Source organism: Dermacentor silvarum, chromosome 2 (genome assembly GCF_013339745.2).
Source record: "Dermacentor silvarum isolate Dsil-2018 chromosome 2, BIME_Dsil_1.4, whole genome shotgun sequence".
Lineage (NCBI taxonomy): Eukaryota > Metazoa > Arthropoda > Arachnida > Ixodida > Ixodidae > Dermacentor > Dermacentor silvarum.
In genome coordinates this window covers 129,422,849-129,440,264 of record NC_051155.1, presented here as the reverse complement: position 1 = coordinate 129,440,264, position 17,416 = coordinate 129,422,849, and the positions used below count along the sequence as shown (strand labels likewise).

The 17,416-nt window shown below is 47.0% G+C and overlaps 1 protein-coding gene across 1 annotated transcript in view; it reads right to left on the bottom strand.

Annotated features, from left to right (window-relative positions):
• Nucleotides 1-17,416, bottom strand: part of LOC125943532 (uncharacterized) — a 79,122-nt gene that overhangs the window by 61,601 nt on the left and 105 nt on the right. The window contains exons 2-3 of the mRNA XM_049662890.1: nucleotides 12,541-12,678; nucleotides 10,357-10,494 (exon numbers count right to left, since the gene is read on the bottom strand). Coding sequence (XP_049518847.1) covers nucleotides 10,357-10,494; nucleotides 12,541-12,663 — 261 coding nt within the window. The 5' untranslated portion in view covers nucleotides 12,664-12,678. The remainder of the gene's footprint in view (nucleotides 1-10,356; nucleotides 10,495-12,540; nucleotides 12,679-17,416) is intronic.

Here is a 17,416-nt window from a genome sequence, read left to right as displayed (position 1 = left end):
CTCAAACGGAGCGCACGTTTGCGACTGCGCGCGGCCAGATCTGTTGATGACGATAGCTGGTATCGCTATTCCGGCTTCTTCACCGCCTGTTCACGCAAAGGAAAAGGAAGGCACGGCTCTGATAAGTAAAGCCCCTATATATAAAAAGTAGCGACCCTATCCTCCTCCGCCTTCCCTCCTCCTCGTTTCTCCTTTCTTTCGCGCTCCTTTTTCGACCGTTGCGCCACCTACACCGCTTGAAACACGTGCACTTGTTTATCTTTCACCGCTGATCAGATTTGACAAAAGCCGACTGAGTTCGTCGCTATCGTCGTGCTCCTCGCCAGTCGGTAGACGCTTCTCGGGCGAAAATGGCGATGGAGCGTGATCGTAAACAAACGCAGCCAGCGCCCGGGGGCTCGACAGTCCACGTGATGCCATTAGGCCAATACCGACGCGGCGTCGGCGTCGGACAGGGTGTGCGAGGAGGCGGCGGCATTCTTCAAAGCGTGACGCTACTTTTTATATATAGGGGCTTTACTGATAAGGACGCTGGATGGGCGCGCACGTGTGCGCCCGGCTGTTTTCTTTTTCTTTTATTGCGATAGCAATTATATGGACACTTCAACCGGATTTCCGCCGTCGCCGTCGCCGTGAGGTTCCCTATAGATAAAATCTTCGCCGCGCGCCGTATGCCCGAGCGGAAGCGTGCGGGGACGCGCGCTGTCACGGAGAGCCGACGCACTCAATCACCCACGCGCAAGCAAGGAAGCGGTAAGCCAGCGCCGGAGGGAACGCGGGGGGGGGGGGGGAATTTCTACTCTGCCAACAACCGCGCTCGTCGTTCGCTCGCCCGCACAGTCTCTTATCTCCACACGGCTCTGACCTGTATGCGCCGTGCATTCGCCATCGACTTGGCGGCTGAGCTGCTATACCGGCGGCGCGTTCCACGGGCGGCCATCCTCTCGGACTCACGGGCGGCACTGTGCATGCTCGCCAGGGAGGACCACGCCCACACGTTCGTCCAACGACTCCACCGTAAGCTGGACGACGTTTGCGAGCTGGGATGCGACCTCGTTTTTCAGTGGGTGCCTTCCCACATTGGGCTCCCCGGGAACGAGGAAGCAGACCGGCTTGCAAGGGAGGCCCACACCTCGCCGGTGCCCCTGTCGCTCGCCGTGATGCCCTTCGACGTCGCCCGTCACTCCGTGGCTGGCTACCTGCAGACGAGGCATCCCGACCCTCGCGTCGCCGGGGGCGACCCCCCGAAGCTGCTTCCGCGCAGGGGCCTGAGCCGACAGGATCGGGCTCTACTCCTGCGTTTTTCCGCATCGGCTGCTGCCGGACGGCGGAGCGCAAGCACCGACTCTCGGGAAGCGGCTCACCACTCTGTGACAGGTGCGCCGACGTCGAGAACCTCGACCATATTCTCCTGAGGTGCCCCGCGTATGCAGCGGAACGCGGCGCACTTGTCACCGCCTACCGTGCCCTCGGTCTGCCGTCCGACAGCACTCGGGCACTCCTGTTCCCGGCGACTCCCATATCCATCGCCCGGCCGGCCTTCTCGGCGCTACTAGATTACCTGGAAGGCTCAAACCTCTCCTCGCGGCTGTAAGTCGTGCCGCTTCCCTCCCTCCTTACCGCTGGGCTCTCTCTTTTTTTAACACGAAAGTGTTTTATGCCGGGGTCCACCAAGACTTCACTGACGTATTTCCGTCACGGAAATACGTCACGGAAATACGGATTTCCGTCACGGAAATACGTCATAGAACATAATACAAAGAAAGAAACCAGAAGAAAAAGTTCCACAAACATGCAAAATTTGGAAATCGAACCCACGACCTCTCGGTCCGCGACGATAGATCGCCGAGCGTTTAACCCATTGCGCCACAAACGCATTTGCAGAGAGCTACACAGATGCGCCTTATATATCTAACACTCCTCCGTGTACCCGCGCTCTTGCTCGGGGCGGTGCCGCCGCCTACGAGCAGAAAAGAGAAGTACTGCATTATGACACTAACGCGCACCGACAGTGAACGCTTCGGTGGTCTCAGCACTACGACGCCTCGATGCCAGCATTCGAAGGGACGCTGGCATCAAGAAGCACTACCAACGCCACCTAGGTGGCGTTCACCGTACTCAGCACAGCGGAGCGTGGCCTCCGCAATTAGCTCTGAAAATGTTTCTGAAGTTGATCGCGGAGGCTGCAATTACGACGCGCTGTACGCGCTGATTTGACTCGGTGACGATTCAGTTACGTGCTTTGTCTTGCGCGTTGTATTAGTGTGTCAGTTACGTGCTTCGTCTTTCGCGCTGTGCTAGCGTGTGCAGCGTAGTGCAGCTTCCATATGCACGACGGTTGCTCATGGTCATCGACGTTGGTAGTCGTGATGGAGGAGACGTGCCACCAGGCGTCAGCGTGGGTGCATCAACGCCTAAGGGCGCTTTAGCCACAAAACACCAATAGACATTATATATCAATGTGCAATAAACATTACACTACTTCTGTGAAGACACGTTTCACTTTCGTGTTCTATACTGATTCCTATATAAGAGGGATCAACCACATTTTTTTACTCTTTCTCCTCTCTCTCACTTTATTTCCCCCTTCCCCCACCCGTGCAGCGCTGTTGAGGTGCCCTCACACGAGAGGCAGTTACGGCGCTGCACTTTTCTCTTCCTTTTCAAAACCACTCACACACGCCGCTCAGTTTCCGTTGAAGCGATAGACCGCACGTACCTTCGCCCGCTGCGCGGCGTATGCGCTCGCTGCCAGCGTTTTCACAGTCGTTGGCTGCAGTCATTCAGTGTGATCTATTCATGTTTGTTTGTGCGCGCTCACACAACGCTTGTTCATTCAGTTAGTAATAGTCGGGCCACATTTTCCAACGCACGCTACACATGCAATGCTGCCCAGATCGGCAGTGCAGCACTACAGGTGTGTCCCTTCGCACGCGCTGCCCACGGCAAGCGCTTCTCATCAACACCACCGTTTCACATGCACCTTCTCGTGGTCATCGAGTCTCTCTTCATGTCGGTCTACTTATGCCGCAGCACACCTGCTTACTTAATCAGCTGATGTTTACTACAATTCATATTGCTACCAAGGCCGCTCACCTTACTTCGTATGACATTGCTGTGTTGCTATCGCATTCATTGCTTCGCCCTTAGGGCGAAACTGTGACATTCTTTTCTAAACTTTGACTGTCGTGAAAGACTCATCGAGTGAAAAAATCGGAAAGGATTCAAATAACCCCGCAGGATTTTTCTGCTTGTTTCACCCAATAGGGCAAAGCAGCAAAAGGCTCTCAAGACGTTCACCAAAGTATACTCCGGTGACGCCAGAGGTGGGCTGTTACCACAGCTGAAACACAATAGCATATTTGATTACCCGTACTTCCTGCTACATAATGTTTCCAAGAACATCTGTTTAACATCTTCGCGTAGACCAAGACGTCTATAGCCGTTTGTAGCCGTTCCGAGAAGTGTTCGAGACGTTTTGTGTTTCGTCAGAGGCACACGGGCGTTTTTGCATTTCGCCTCCATCGAGCGTCGGCCGCCACGGGTGGGATTCGACCCCGCGACCTCGTGCTCTGCTTCGGAACGCCTTAGCTAACTGAGCCACAGCGGCGGGTGACAATAGAGTGGTTTAGCTGAGCGCTTGCTGTCCGTTCCGCTCAGACCGGCATATGCTAGCAAATGCCACACAACCGCTTAGCGGGAATATTATTGCGCTTGCGCACAATGCTCATACCGGCAGCGGAACGAAGACCGCATCCATCGCTCCGATACAAGGCCGCCGACTGAGCGGAGCGTGACAGCGTGTCTACTTGGGCCGGAATGTTGACGCGATGCCATAGAGAAAGGAGTTGAATTTCTTTCTCTATGGCGATGCCTTCAAAGTAATAATGCCTTTTCGCGCTTATCGCGCTTTGTCAGTGGTCAGAGCGACGGTCCGCTCCCGATATCAACGTTGATAACGCGAGCGGACCGTCGCTCTGACCACTGACAAAGCGCGATAAGCGCGAAAAGGCATTATTACTTTAAAGGCATCGCTACAAAATACCGGCCTTGGTCTCTTCGTCGTTTTGCAGCCGAGTTGATAGCGCGTCGCTCGCGTCTCGGCAAGACGCGCTTATCAAATGCGAAATCTACGCAGTTCCGTGCAGTATCTCAGAGCGTGAAATCTGAGCGGAGCGGATCGTAAGGGGCGCTTTACTAAAGCTGCCTACTGTCTAATATCAATCATTCCTTAAACGGTGTAACCGCTGTGGTGGCGCAGTGGCCTGGGCGTTGCTAAAGCCCCTATATATAAAAAGTTGCGTCACGCTTTGAAGAATGCCGCCGCCTCCTCGCACACCCTGTCCGAGGCCGACGCCACGTCGGTATTGTCCTAATGGCATCACGTGGACCGTCGCGCCGCCGGGCGCTGGCTGCGTTTGTTTACGATCACGTTCCATAGCCATTTTCGCCCGAGAAGCGTCTACCGACTGGCGAGGAGCACAACGATAGCGGCGAACACAGTCGGCGATCGTAGAATCTGATCAGCGGCGAAAGATAAACAAGTGCACGTGTTTCAAGCGGTGTAGGCGGCGCAGCGGGCGAAAAATGAGCAGATTTTTATGAAAAAATAGACTAATGTGCAGAAACGACGCCCATGTTGGAATCTGTGCAAAGACAAGCTTAATTAAAGTGGTTAAATAAATGCTTCGTAGATGCGTACAATTCGGTGACGACAGGTGTGCGTACAGAAAAGTACGACGTGTATCAAGCAACGTTTAGGAATTCTGTACCGCTTCTGTCAAAATGGGACATGCCGATTTTGGAGAATTGGCCAAGAACAGGCACAGCCCCAGTTGCGCATGACGAAAGAATAAATCAATCAAGTAAAGTAAATAAGAAAAACTCGACAAATATAATTAACCATTGTATTAACAGATCGGTGTGTTTTACAGATAACTGTCAGCCGAGATTATATCTTCATGTTTTATGGAGGAACCATACAAAGTGGGACATGCTCATTCGAGAGGGTTAGCCAAGAACTTAGTGGGACATACTGAGTGGCTAAATATTAAAATCAGTGAATTGATGAAATATAATTGACCATTCCATTAACTATTCACAGATTAGTGTCCTTTAGGTACACCCGTGAGCCGACAATAAATGTTCAGGTTTTATGTAGGAAGTCATGTTTTCATTACGCAAAACAGAGCGAGACAAGCGTGGCCAGCACACGAGGTTTAAATGAGCCTCTTCGTGAATACCTTATATAACCTTTGTATCATCACCATCATCATCAGCCTATATTTAGGTCCACTGCGGAACTAAGGCCTCTCCCTGCGATCTCCAATTACCACTGTCTTGCTCTAGCTGATTCCAACTTGCGCCTCCGAATTTCCTCACTTCGTCACCCAACCTAGTTTTTTACCGTCCTCGACTGCGTTTTCCTTCTCTTGGTACCCATTCTGTAACTTTAATGGTCGACCGGTTATCCATCTTACGCACTACATGGCCAGCCCATCTCCATTTTTTATTCCTAATGTTATTTAGAATATCGCCAACCCCGCTTGCTCTCTCATCTACTCCCCTTAACGTTATAGGCGTCGTCCACACCACTTAACGTCTCTTAACGTTAGGCCTAACATTTTTCGTTCCACCGCTCTTTGTGCGGTCCTTAACTTGTACTCGAGCTTCTTTTTTAACCTCCAAGTTTCTGGAGACGTGCCTTCATAGAATAAAGGAGAGTGTGTCAAGACAGGTGGGTAGGTTAAAAAGTGCGGGGTTCCCGAATCACGTCTTGACACGAACTAGTAAGAAGTTAATTCAAGCAGTAAAACATGGTCAGGGCAGGAAAAAAAAAGAACTAATCGAAAATAAAAAGAGGAAACGCGTTGCAGTTGTACCGTATGTTCATGCCTTGTCCCATGGCTTGAAAAACGTCGCAGGTATAGATATGGGGTAGAAGTGGTTTTTTATTCAATTATATGGACACTCAAAAGCAGATTTCTGCCGTCGCCGTCGCCGTCGCCGTGAGGTTCCGTATGACGTCAATGGAGATGAAATCGTCGCCGCGCGCCGCCGAACGCTGTATGTGCGAGTGAAAGGGCGCGAGGGACGCGCGCTTTCACGGGGAGTGAACGCACGGCGGAGAACAAACACGCGTTCTGCGCCATGCTCGCTTAAGGGCTGCAGAAGTAGGCGTCTCTTTTATTGCGATAGCAATTATATGGACACTCAAAAGCAGATTTCTGCCGTCGGCGTCGTCGTCGCCGTCGCCGTCGCCGTCGCCGTGAGGTTCCGTATGACGTCATTTGGAGAAGAAATCGTCGGTAAGGTAAGTGGTTCTTGAGGGAAAGGGAAAGGTTGGCGCTATCTTCTGCAGCCCTTGAGGGAGCACGGCTCAGCGCCAACGGGGAGGGGTAAGTGGGAGCGAAACGAACGCTGTATGTGCGAGTGAAAGGGCGCGAGGGGCGCGTCTTTCACGGGGAGTGAACGCACGGCGGAGAACAAACGCGCGTTCTGCGCCGTGCTCGCTTAAGGGCTGCAGAAGTAGGCGTCTCTTTTCTCCTTTACAATCACCATAAATGTAGAGCAAACGCACATTCTTCCGACGCGCGAGAAGCCGTGGGGGAGGGGGAGGGAGGGGAGGCGACGTTTAGCTGCGGCACCAACTTGGCGCTGAGCCGTGCTCCCTCAAGGGCTGCAGAAGATAGCGCTAACCTTTCCCTTTCCCTCACGAACCACTTATCATATATCGGCACCAAGTACCTATTTATATCACAGGCTCCGGCAACAGTCACCAACGCCGCACGCATTTTGAGCGAACGCAGGCAAAACGCCGATGGCGTCGGCAACAGTTCTGCGTGTTACCCATGCTGCTGCATGTCCAAGTTTATACAGCTGATAAAGCTAATATTATTACTCCGTATAGCTCTCTACAAGTTTGCTGTCGCAATTGATGCTTCGCCTTTCAGGTGAAACTGCGACCACTTTTTTCCTCCTTTACAATCACCATATATGTAGAGCAAACGCGTCTTCTTCCGACGCGGGAGAGGTCGTGGTGGAGGGGGAGGAAAGGGAGGCGACGTTTAGCTGCGGCACCAAGTGCCTATTTATATCAGAGGCTCCGGTGACAGTCACCAACGCCGCACGCATTTTGAGCGAACGCGGACAAAACGCCGGCGGCGTCGACAACAGTTCTGCGTGTTGCCGGTGCTGCTGCATTTCCAAGTTTCTACAGCTGATAAAGCTGCTATCATTACTCCCTATAGCTCTCTTCAACTTTGGTATCGCAATTGATGCTTCGCCTTTCAGGTGAAACTGCGACTTTTTTTCTGTACCAAACAAATTAGGGGCTATTTGCGAACGTGTAGGGAGACAGGCAGAGGCCAAAAAAGAAAAAAAAGTTGTCGCAGTTTCACCTGAAAGGCGAAGCATCAATTGCGATAGCAAATTTGTAGAGAGCTATACGGAGTAATGATATTATCTTTATCAGCTGTATAAACTTGGACATGCAGCAGCACCGGCAACACGCAGAACTGCTGTCGACGCCGTCGGCGTTTTCCCGCGTTCGCTCAAAATGCTTGCGGCGTTGGTGACTGTTACCGGAGCCTCTGATATAAATAGGCACTTGGTGCCGCAGCTAAACGTCGCCTCCCTTTCCTCCCACTCCCCCCCTCCCCCACGGCCTCTCCCGCGTCGGAAGAAGACGCGTTTGCTCTACATATATGGTGATTGTAAAGGAGGAAAGAGACGCCTACTTCTTAAGCGAGCATGGCGCAGAACGCGCGTTTGTTTTCCGCCGTGCGTTCACTTCCCGTGAAAGCACGCGTCCCTCGCGCCCTTTCACTCGCACATACAGCGTTCGGCGGCGCGCGGCGACGATTTCATCTCCATTGACGTCATACGGAACCTCACGGCGACGGCGACGGCACAAATCTGCTTTTGAGTGTCCATATAATTGCTATCGCAATAAAAGAAAGAAGGCTGTGGTGTCAAGCACAAGAATCCGGCAATCAGTTGTGCCACGAATGTGGTTTACATTCTGTCGTTGTCTTGCGGCTCTGCTTATATAGGTCAGACGGGCCGATGTGTTAACGTGCGATTAAGGGAACATGCGGCCTACCTACGTTGTGATAGTTTTTCGCACATTTCTCAGCACTGTCAGAAGTGCGGCTGCGCGTCTCAGTTTAACCTCACAAGCATTATTTCAAGGCATCATGATAAGACGACTCGGGAAGTAATCGAAGCATGGAACATTCAAAATAAAAAAAAAACAGTCTTGTATCAGCTGTCCCTCTATTGCGCTACAGGATAAAGAAATCCTGACCTGAATGGTTAACGTGTTCTGGATTCTGGTCGGTCTTTTTGCGTTGTGCGTAGCCACGTGTGTGTATAAATCTGCTCTGTGATATGGAATAAACTTTAGTTGTGAGTCGGCGCTTGTGTTCGTGTGTTCTTTCGTCTTTTCGTCTTCCTTATTGCGCCGGTTCTGAAGCCATCCAAGTTTCTGCCCCATTGTTAGCACCGGTAGAATGCAATGAGTGTACACTTTTCTTTTCAACGACAGTGCTAAGCTTCCAGTCAGGGTTTGGTAATGTCTGCCGTGAGCACTCCAATCCAATTTTATTTTTATGTAAATTTCTTTCTCGTGATCAGGGTCCCCTGTGAGTAATTGACCTAGATAACGTACACCTTCACACACTCTAGAAGCTGACTGGCGCTCCTGAATTCTTGTTCCCTTGCCAGGCTATTGAACGTTATCTTTGTCTTCTCCATATTAATCTTCAGCCCTACTCTTACACTTTCTCGGTAAAGGTCCTCAATCATTGGTTGTAATTGGTCCCCATTGTCGCTGAATAGGACAATGTCATCTGCAAACCTAAGGTTGCTGAGGTATTCTCCGTTGATCCTCACTCCTAAGCGTTCCCAGTCTAAGAGCTTTAATACTTCTTCTAAGAACGCCGTGAATAACATTGGAGAGATTGTGTCACCTTGTAGATATTGCAGATATTTCCCAGGATATTCACGAATACTTCCCATAATCAAGGAGTACAGGAAACATACGTGAATATCTTAGAAAATATCTACAAAGATTGCACAGCTATATTGGTTCTCCACAAGGAAAGCAGAAAGTTTCCTATCAAGAAAGAGGTCAGGCAAGGAGACACAATCTCTCCAACCTTTGTATATGTACCCACAAATATATTCGGGAAGACAGCAGCCACGGTCAAGAAAGTACGGTAGGACACACAAAGAAAGCTCCGCTTTAATATTGCCAATTGTTGTATCCTGTCCTGAAAAGCATGACAACCCCTTGTGCCCGGTGGTCAGATGAAAAGGCCGACTTTCCAGCGCATAGACGTACTAGAAAGGAGGTCGCAGCAATTTTCCCTACCACGGTTAGCTCTTATTTTCGGTTAGTGTTTTCATACAGGACAACCTTTACGAGGTAATTACTAAGTGCCTCATAATCACACCGCTTTGCGTGTGCTAAAATCGGTAAGCGGATGGTGGTTGATGACTGCTTCTTGGTCTCCTTTCCTTCATAATATGAGCAACAGTTCGCCTATTTTAAACATATCTGTAAATACGGGAAGTTGTCTTTTCCACACCTTTAGGTTGCCCAGCCAAAAGATGGCTGATCTCCCACTCACCGTGCCATTGAGCCGAGGCTAGCAAACAGCAAGGATGCAGTGAGGAAGAAGAGATGGCTGCAAGGATAGCGGCATCAGCACGTGCGCTTCTGCTTTATTTCTACTTCTAGGACATTGTCCGCCATATTGTGTGGGTCAATCAAGGTATGCTGAGAAGCGAATTTGTGAAATTTTGCATATGCCTTATTGTGAGCGTAGGCAAAAATTAATAAGTAAACGCGTATTAGAATGAACAAAACGTGCCCGCTGGATTAAAAAACGAGGGGAGGATGGATTGGCCGACAAATTATTCGCCACGATGAGTTTGTAGTCTCTGTGAGATGAACATGGCTATCGAATACTGCTGCGCTCTGCAGGAAAAGTGTCGCATGATTACTTGGACGGAAGGAAATCATGGTCGTACATACTTCGAAAAACCCACATGACCGTTATCGTAAGGTTTCATCTGGAACTTTCAGTACTGATCTTCTTAATTATTATATTTCCATCGAGAGCAAGAGAATTAAAACGTGATGGAAGTTGTGTTCACCACTGGCAGTGTTTTCCGGGCTATGCGTGTGAGCACTGTGGTTTAATTCAGTTTAATTCACAAGGATATGCTATAAAATTATATATAAACAGAACCTTCGGCACACCAGACTGCGTAGATGATGTGGGCGTCGCATAATTACTGAACTTACAGCAAGAATGATATATCATTGTAAAGAAACTAACTTCTTACCGGAACAAAGTCAGTTACGTCAACATCTTCCACCGATGCTGACGTTTCTTCAGCACTCACATCGACGGCTGGAGACTCATACGTTTTCACTGGGCTGTAGCTCGAAGCCGTCTGTCCAGTTATCTCGACTGAAGACGCCTGGTGGACGAAAAGCCCAGGAATCATTAATTAAAGGTTGCAGCGATGCAATGGCATTCGCTTTGCTCCCAGCCATGTCAAGTCGAGTAATAGGGAGTCCTGTCACAACAAACATTTCCAGAGAAAGCTGAATTATTACTATATGAACTTTGTTATTAACGTTTGCCATGGTTTATTTCAGGTAATGCGATTTTGGTAGGATATATAACGTTATGCATGTATAAATTACAGGAACACCGAAAAAAGGAATTTTCTACTCAGCGTGGCTTGACCTCAAGCTGACGTTTAGCCCTCATCTTAAATTCGAATCATATCAAATTTAAGGAACACGTTCAGTCAGGAAGACCTAGATATCAATTCAAGCTGAACATACTTCAAAAGAACACAAACAAGAACAAAAAAACAACAACCAATTTTAGGCTATTGTGTTCTAAAGTTGGACACAAAGTCGAGTGTTTTGGATTCCCAGCCGAGCGGCCACATTCTCTATATTGTACATTGTGTTTAATTATGCTGGATGTGCATCACGTTTTCTGTATCAATTTCACTTTAAGCACTATACGCAATCATATGTCATGTTTGCCATATGGCTCGGTTCGGCATCGGCAGAGTTGCTCAGCAGTAGCGCACAGTTCGCTTATGCGAAACAAGAATACGAAAAACACAGACTACTGCCTATGCTGTTTCGCATCAAACATTGAGAAAACCATAATGATGCTTCAGAAATGTGCTGTGAAAGTACTTGTTAGATGAAAGCTCGCCCTCGTCAACATCACCAGGTTTGAAAACGTCGGTGAATCACACTGCATATGCGCCAATTATTTGTAGCTTTTCGTTCTGACAAGCACTATTGCGGATGGTCAAGAACACCGCTTGCTTCTTCTTCACAAATTGGTAAAAAAATCTAACAGCTTTTTACTAGAATAATATCAGTCACGACTGAATCTTCCACGAATGCTGACGTTTCTTCGAAACTCGCATCGATAGCAGGGTGCTCCGTCGTCTCCATGACGCTGTCATTCGAAGCTACATGTCCTATCATGTCAACTGCGGAGGACTCGTAACCGAAGAACATGGTTAACATTCTGTCAAATTTGCGGAAATGTCATCACACCTGCTATGTTAAAGTGACTTTCTAGCGGAAAAGAAAACGGTTGTGATCAAGTAACTGGACCAAACAGGTTGTTTCACTTTAAGCGCTATACGCAATCATATAGGGTCTGTGCTATATAGGAATCTCCCCAAGACAGATGGTCATTCAATAAGATCTCAATATCATGACTACGCTGATTCACCGAACAAAAATGTTATTAACAGTAGAACATGCGGAGATTACCCCAGGTAGAAACACTTTTCGAGCTGGAATTGAGCTTCAAGCCGCAGGCTTGTTCAGACAATAATCTAATCAAGCGCGTAAACAAGAGATTTTAGTCATCAATTGCACGAGAGGAATAGCTCCGTAGAAAGCACAACAAATCAGCATAGTTTGCATCGCGTGACATTGACGGCATGATTGCCGAACAACTAGTGCCCCCCCGCCTCCATTTTTTTTCTACCATGACACTAAATAAGTTTCTTTCTTTGGATTCTTTGGGGAAGCTTGTGTTGTGCAAGAGCACCAGGCATATAGGAGATGTTTACTACATCGTGGTTCGTTCTTATTAAGATTGAGTTTGAACGCGACAGCCCGCATGATCGTTGTTCCACATAGCATCATAGCAGCACCTTGCGCGAGTGAGTCACTCAATAAAGCGCGCTAGTGGATCACAGTTGCAACGCTCAGGCCAAATGTGGTTACGTTATGAGAATTTTGGTGCGTTGGCACAGACGAAATAAGGCACATTGACAAGAGGCAAACAGGCATGAATTTCGTCTATAACACTTCAGCAGCAGGTGACAGCAGCTAAGTACTTAGTTTATTAGCCATCGAAAGCAGTATTCTAATCCTAGAGGTGTTCTTTGCTTCCAGTGGCTTTACTGAAACTAAAGTTGGCAAAAAAAAGAAAACCAACTTCGCATATTCTTACGAACAAAATAGTTACTCACTGGAATAAAGTCGTTTAAGTCAGAAAGCTCCGCGGATGTTGACTGTATTTCTGGACTTGATTCCATGTGCGGAGACTCGGACGTCCCCATCATGCTGTAGTTCGAAGCTGCTTGTCCGGTCATCGCAACTGATGAAGCCTGGAAAAAGAAGTGTGCGATGACCATTCATTCGCAGAAGCGGACATGCAGCTTTAAGTGTACAGTACTTAACCTAAAACCTCCGTTTACAGTTTTGTCAATAGTTTAGTAAACGTTAGTTTAATGCAGAAGGTGAGAGGACACTCAGGGTGCTTCCTACAGTGAAGCTCTGTAATGCATAGATTATTGCTATACATTACAATAGCGATATTATTTCAATAGATAGAAAATGTTCATTACCCTTCCTGAAATTTCATGAATGCGGAATCATCGGTAGAAAAACCGGTGTCCTCTTTGCTCTGACTGGTGTATAACTTTCAGCTAAACTGCAGTTTCTGCCAAATGTCAATAAAGTGCCCAAAGGTACAATGTAGCTAAGAATTCTACCTGATTGTAAATTCCGAGAAAAATAGGAACAATGGACGTCTACTACCACAAACGGTTGTCACCTCCTACGAAGGGGATTCCTAGCACAGAAGTGGGACAGAAAGGTCGCAGCCATTCACTATCTGGCTCTTAGATAAAGGGATATTTTACGAAAGGGAACCTTCATATTATATTTGCAAAACGTCTGATGAACATGTTTCTGTGCCCGTGTGTAGATAAGCGGATGATTGAAGCTGGCTTCTTAGCAATAGCTAGTTGTATGAGGAGAAGCACTATTCTCTCTTGTATTTATTACGCGCGACACTCATAGCTTGTACATACGCAACGTCAGTATTTGTTGCTTAGAGGGTTATTACGACCTTCATGAGTCATCATCATTATCATCATCATCAGCCTATACTTATGTCCACTGCAGGACAAAGGCCTCTCCCTGAGATCTCCAATTACCCCTGTCTTGCGCTAGCTGATTCCAACTTGCGCCTGCAAATTTCCCAACTTCATCACCCCACCTAGTTTTCTGTCCTCCTCGACTGCGCTTCCCTTATCTTAGTATCCATTCTGTAGGTGTAATGGTCCAACGGCTATCCATCCTACGCATTACATCGCCTGCCCAGCTGCATTTTTTCCTCTTAATGACCACTAGAATACCGGCGATCCCCGTTTGCTCTCTGATCCACACCACTCTCTTTCTGTCTCTTAATTAACGTTAGGCCTAAAATTTTTCGTTCCATCGCTCTTTGTACGGTACTTAACTTGTTCTCGAGCTTCTTTTTTAATCTCCAAGTTTCTGCCCCATATGTTAGCACCGATAGAATGCAATGATTGTACACTATTCTTTTCAACGACAGTGGTAAACTCCCAGTCAGGATTTGGTAAGATCTGCCGTATGCACTCCAACCCAATTTTATTCTTCTGTAAATTTCCTTCTCGTGATCAGGGTCCCCTGTGAGTAATTGACCTAGATAAACGTACTCCTTTACAGACTCTAGAGGCTGACTGGCGATGCTGAATTCTTCTTCTCTTGCCAGGCTATTGACTATCATCTTTGTCTTCTGCATATTCATCTTCAACCCAATTCTTACACTTTCTCGATTAAGGTCCTCAATCATTTGTTGTAATTCGTCTCCATTGTTGCTGAATAGGACAATGTCATCTGCAAACCGAAGGTTGCCGAGATATTCGCCGTTGATTCTCACTCCTAAGCTTTCCCAGTATAAGAGCTTGAATACTTCTTCTAAGCATGCTGTGAATAGCATTGGAGAGATTGTGTCTCCTTGCATGACCCCTTTCTTGATAGGTAACTTTCTACTTTTCTTGTGGAGAACCAAGGTAGCTGTGGAATCCTTGTAGATATTTGCCAATATATTCACGTACGCCTCCTGTACTCCTTGATTACGCAAAGCCTCTATGACTGCTGGTATCTGTACTGAATCAAATGCGTTTTCATAATCTATGAAAGCCATATAGAGAGGTTGATTGACTCCCCAGGTTTCTCAATTACCTGATTGATGACATGAATATGATCCATCGTAGAATATCCGTTCATGTAGCCAGCCTGTTCTCTTGGTTGACTGAAGTCAAGTGTTGCCCTGCTTCTATTGGAAAATATCTTGGTGATTATCTTATACAATACTGAAAGCAAGCCAATCGGTTTACAATTCTTTAATTTTTTAACGTCTCCCTTCTTATGGATTAGTATAATGTTGGCGTTCTTCCAGCTCTCTGGTACCCTTGAAGTCATGAGGGATTGTGTATAAAGGGTCGCAAGCTTTTCAAGCATGATATCTCCTCCATCGTCGATTAAATCTACTGTTATTCCATCTTCTCCAGCAGATTTTCTCCTGGTCATGTCTTGAAAGGCCCTTGTAACGTGATTGCTAGTTATAGGAGGAGCCTCCGTATCCCGTTCATCAGCACTTCGAATGAAATTAGCTTAGCTGCTCTGGGAACTGTACAGATCATTATAGAATTCTTCCACTGCTTTTACTATGTCATCAAAATTGCTGATATTACCCGGCTTATCTTCCAGTGCATACATCTTTCCTTGTCTTATGCCAAGTTTTCTTCTCACAGATTTTATGCTGCGACCATATTTTACCGCTTTCTCAATCTTTTCCGCATTATAACTTCGAATATCCCTCACTTTCTTTATGTTGATCAGTTTTGACAGTTGTGTCTGATCTCTAGAGTTTGACACTTTCATCTTTTGTCATTTTTTTATTAGGCCCTTTGTTACTTGGGAGAGCTTACCTACTGGTTGCCTTGGTGGGTTACCTCCCACTTCAATTGCTGCTTCTGAGATCAGCCTAATTACGGTTTCATTCATTACCTGTATGTTGTCTTCATCTTCCCGTTCTAAAGCTGCATATGTGTTTGCGAGCACCAGCCTGAATTAGTCTGTTTTTACCCTTACTGCTTTTAGGTTGACCTGTTTCTTCTTGACTAATTTTATTATTTCTCTCTTCAAATTGAGAGAAATCCTAGACCTCACTAACCTATGGTCACTGCATTTTAGCCTACCTAACATTTCTACATCCTGCACTATGCTGTGATCGGCAGAGAGTATGAAATCTATTTCATTCCTTGTTTCTCCATTAGGGCTTTTCCAGGTCCAGTTCCTGTTGCTGCGCTTCCTGAAGAAGGTATTCATTATTCGGAGCATATTCCTTCCCGCGAATTCTGCCAACATCTCTCCTCTAGGGTTGCTTGAATAGATGCCAGAATTGCCAATTGCTTGCTCACCAGGCTGCTTTTCCCCACTTGTGCATTGAAGTCGCCCATGACTACAGTATACTGAGTTTGCACCTTTCCCATTGATAATTCAATATCTTCATAAAACTGTTCTATTTCTTCATAATCGTGCCTGAAGGTAAAGGCGTACCCTTTTACTACTTTCATTCTATACCTCCTAATCAGCTTTATTACGACGACTGCTATCCCTCATTATTGCTGTAGAATTCATCAATGTTTCCCACTATGTCTTTATGTACTAGATAGGAATCCTAACCCGAATTATCTGTTATCTGGAAGACCTCTGTAGCAGAGGACGTGGCCGTTAGTCAGCACTGTATAAGCCTCAGCAGTTCTAACCTCACTAAGGCCAATAATATCCTAGGCAATACCTGATAATTCTTCAAATAGCCCTGCTAAGCTAGCCTCACTCGAGAGGGTGCGCGTTTTGAACGTTGACAGGTTCAGTTTCCAGTGGCGGCCTGTCCGGACCCAGCGATTCTTAGCACCCTCTGCCGCGTAGCAGTTCTGACCACCTCCTTGGTCAGGTGCTCCACAGCCGCTGAGGACTGAGGGACATGGGTAAATTGTTGGAGTCACGAGGGAGGTAGTGGCCGAATACTGCACCAGGGAGGTCAATTCCGGCTCTGGTGAGGGAGTGACTTTGTTGAAGCTTAGTGTGCCTTCCTAATTTGGTTACACCTGCACTAGTACAGCCACACTAGCTCTCGGCAATATTTTTTTTAACCTTTGTGAGTATTGTTGAGCACATTCAACGCTCACCCCCCTTACAACAAAAAATATGAGAAAATTTAGTGTTCATTAGAATGAAGAAAGTGTGGCTGTCTGATTCTAAGCCACCGGTCAATTAATGACAATTTTGTGATATCTAGCCTACTCTATGCTTCGTGCGTATCCCACATCTCGCGAAGCAAAGCTCAAGTTTGGGAGACGCGGTAAAACGAGAGCAAGAACAAGGCGTTCATTCTCGCCTGCCGGCGCTCTTCATCACACGAGCGTTGTCACAGCGAGCGCTTCGGGTCATCGAGTGAGATCCGTTTATGTTTGCCTATGTGTGCGACATACCATACTTGTAAATTTATTTAGTAAGTAAATATTTATGTAATTTATACGGCCAGTAAAACTGCGCACCTTTCTTCATGATGTTTGATACTTTGCTATCGCTATCAATGCTTCGCCTTTCGTGCGAAACTGAGACTTTTTTTGCTAGGATATCCTATAAAGTACCGCTGAAATAGGAAATTGAGTACCGCGAGCGGTTACAATAATATGAATCTGTCTTAAATATATACCAAGAAGGGTGCTTAACTGAGCTAGTTGTTTCGTTCTTCAAGGATTGTAACAGCAGAACATTGTAGCGCACAGACACAAAAAGCAACGAACAGACGTGGATGTAGCTGTAATGTCAACTGATTACTTAACTGAAATATTTGAAGTAATACGCGCGGGAATTTCCATAAAGAAATCAGTCGACAGTGCAGCTACGTCCACATCTGTTCGTTGCTTTTTGTGTCTGTGTGCTTCAATTTACTGCTGCTACAATCCTCGTTTAAATGTATACTAGTCATAGAATGGCGTATCGCTATAATAGAAGTAAACC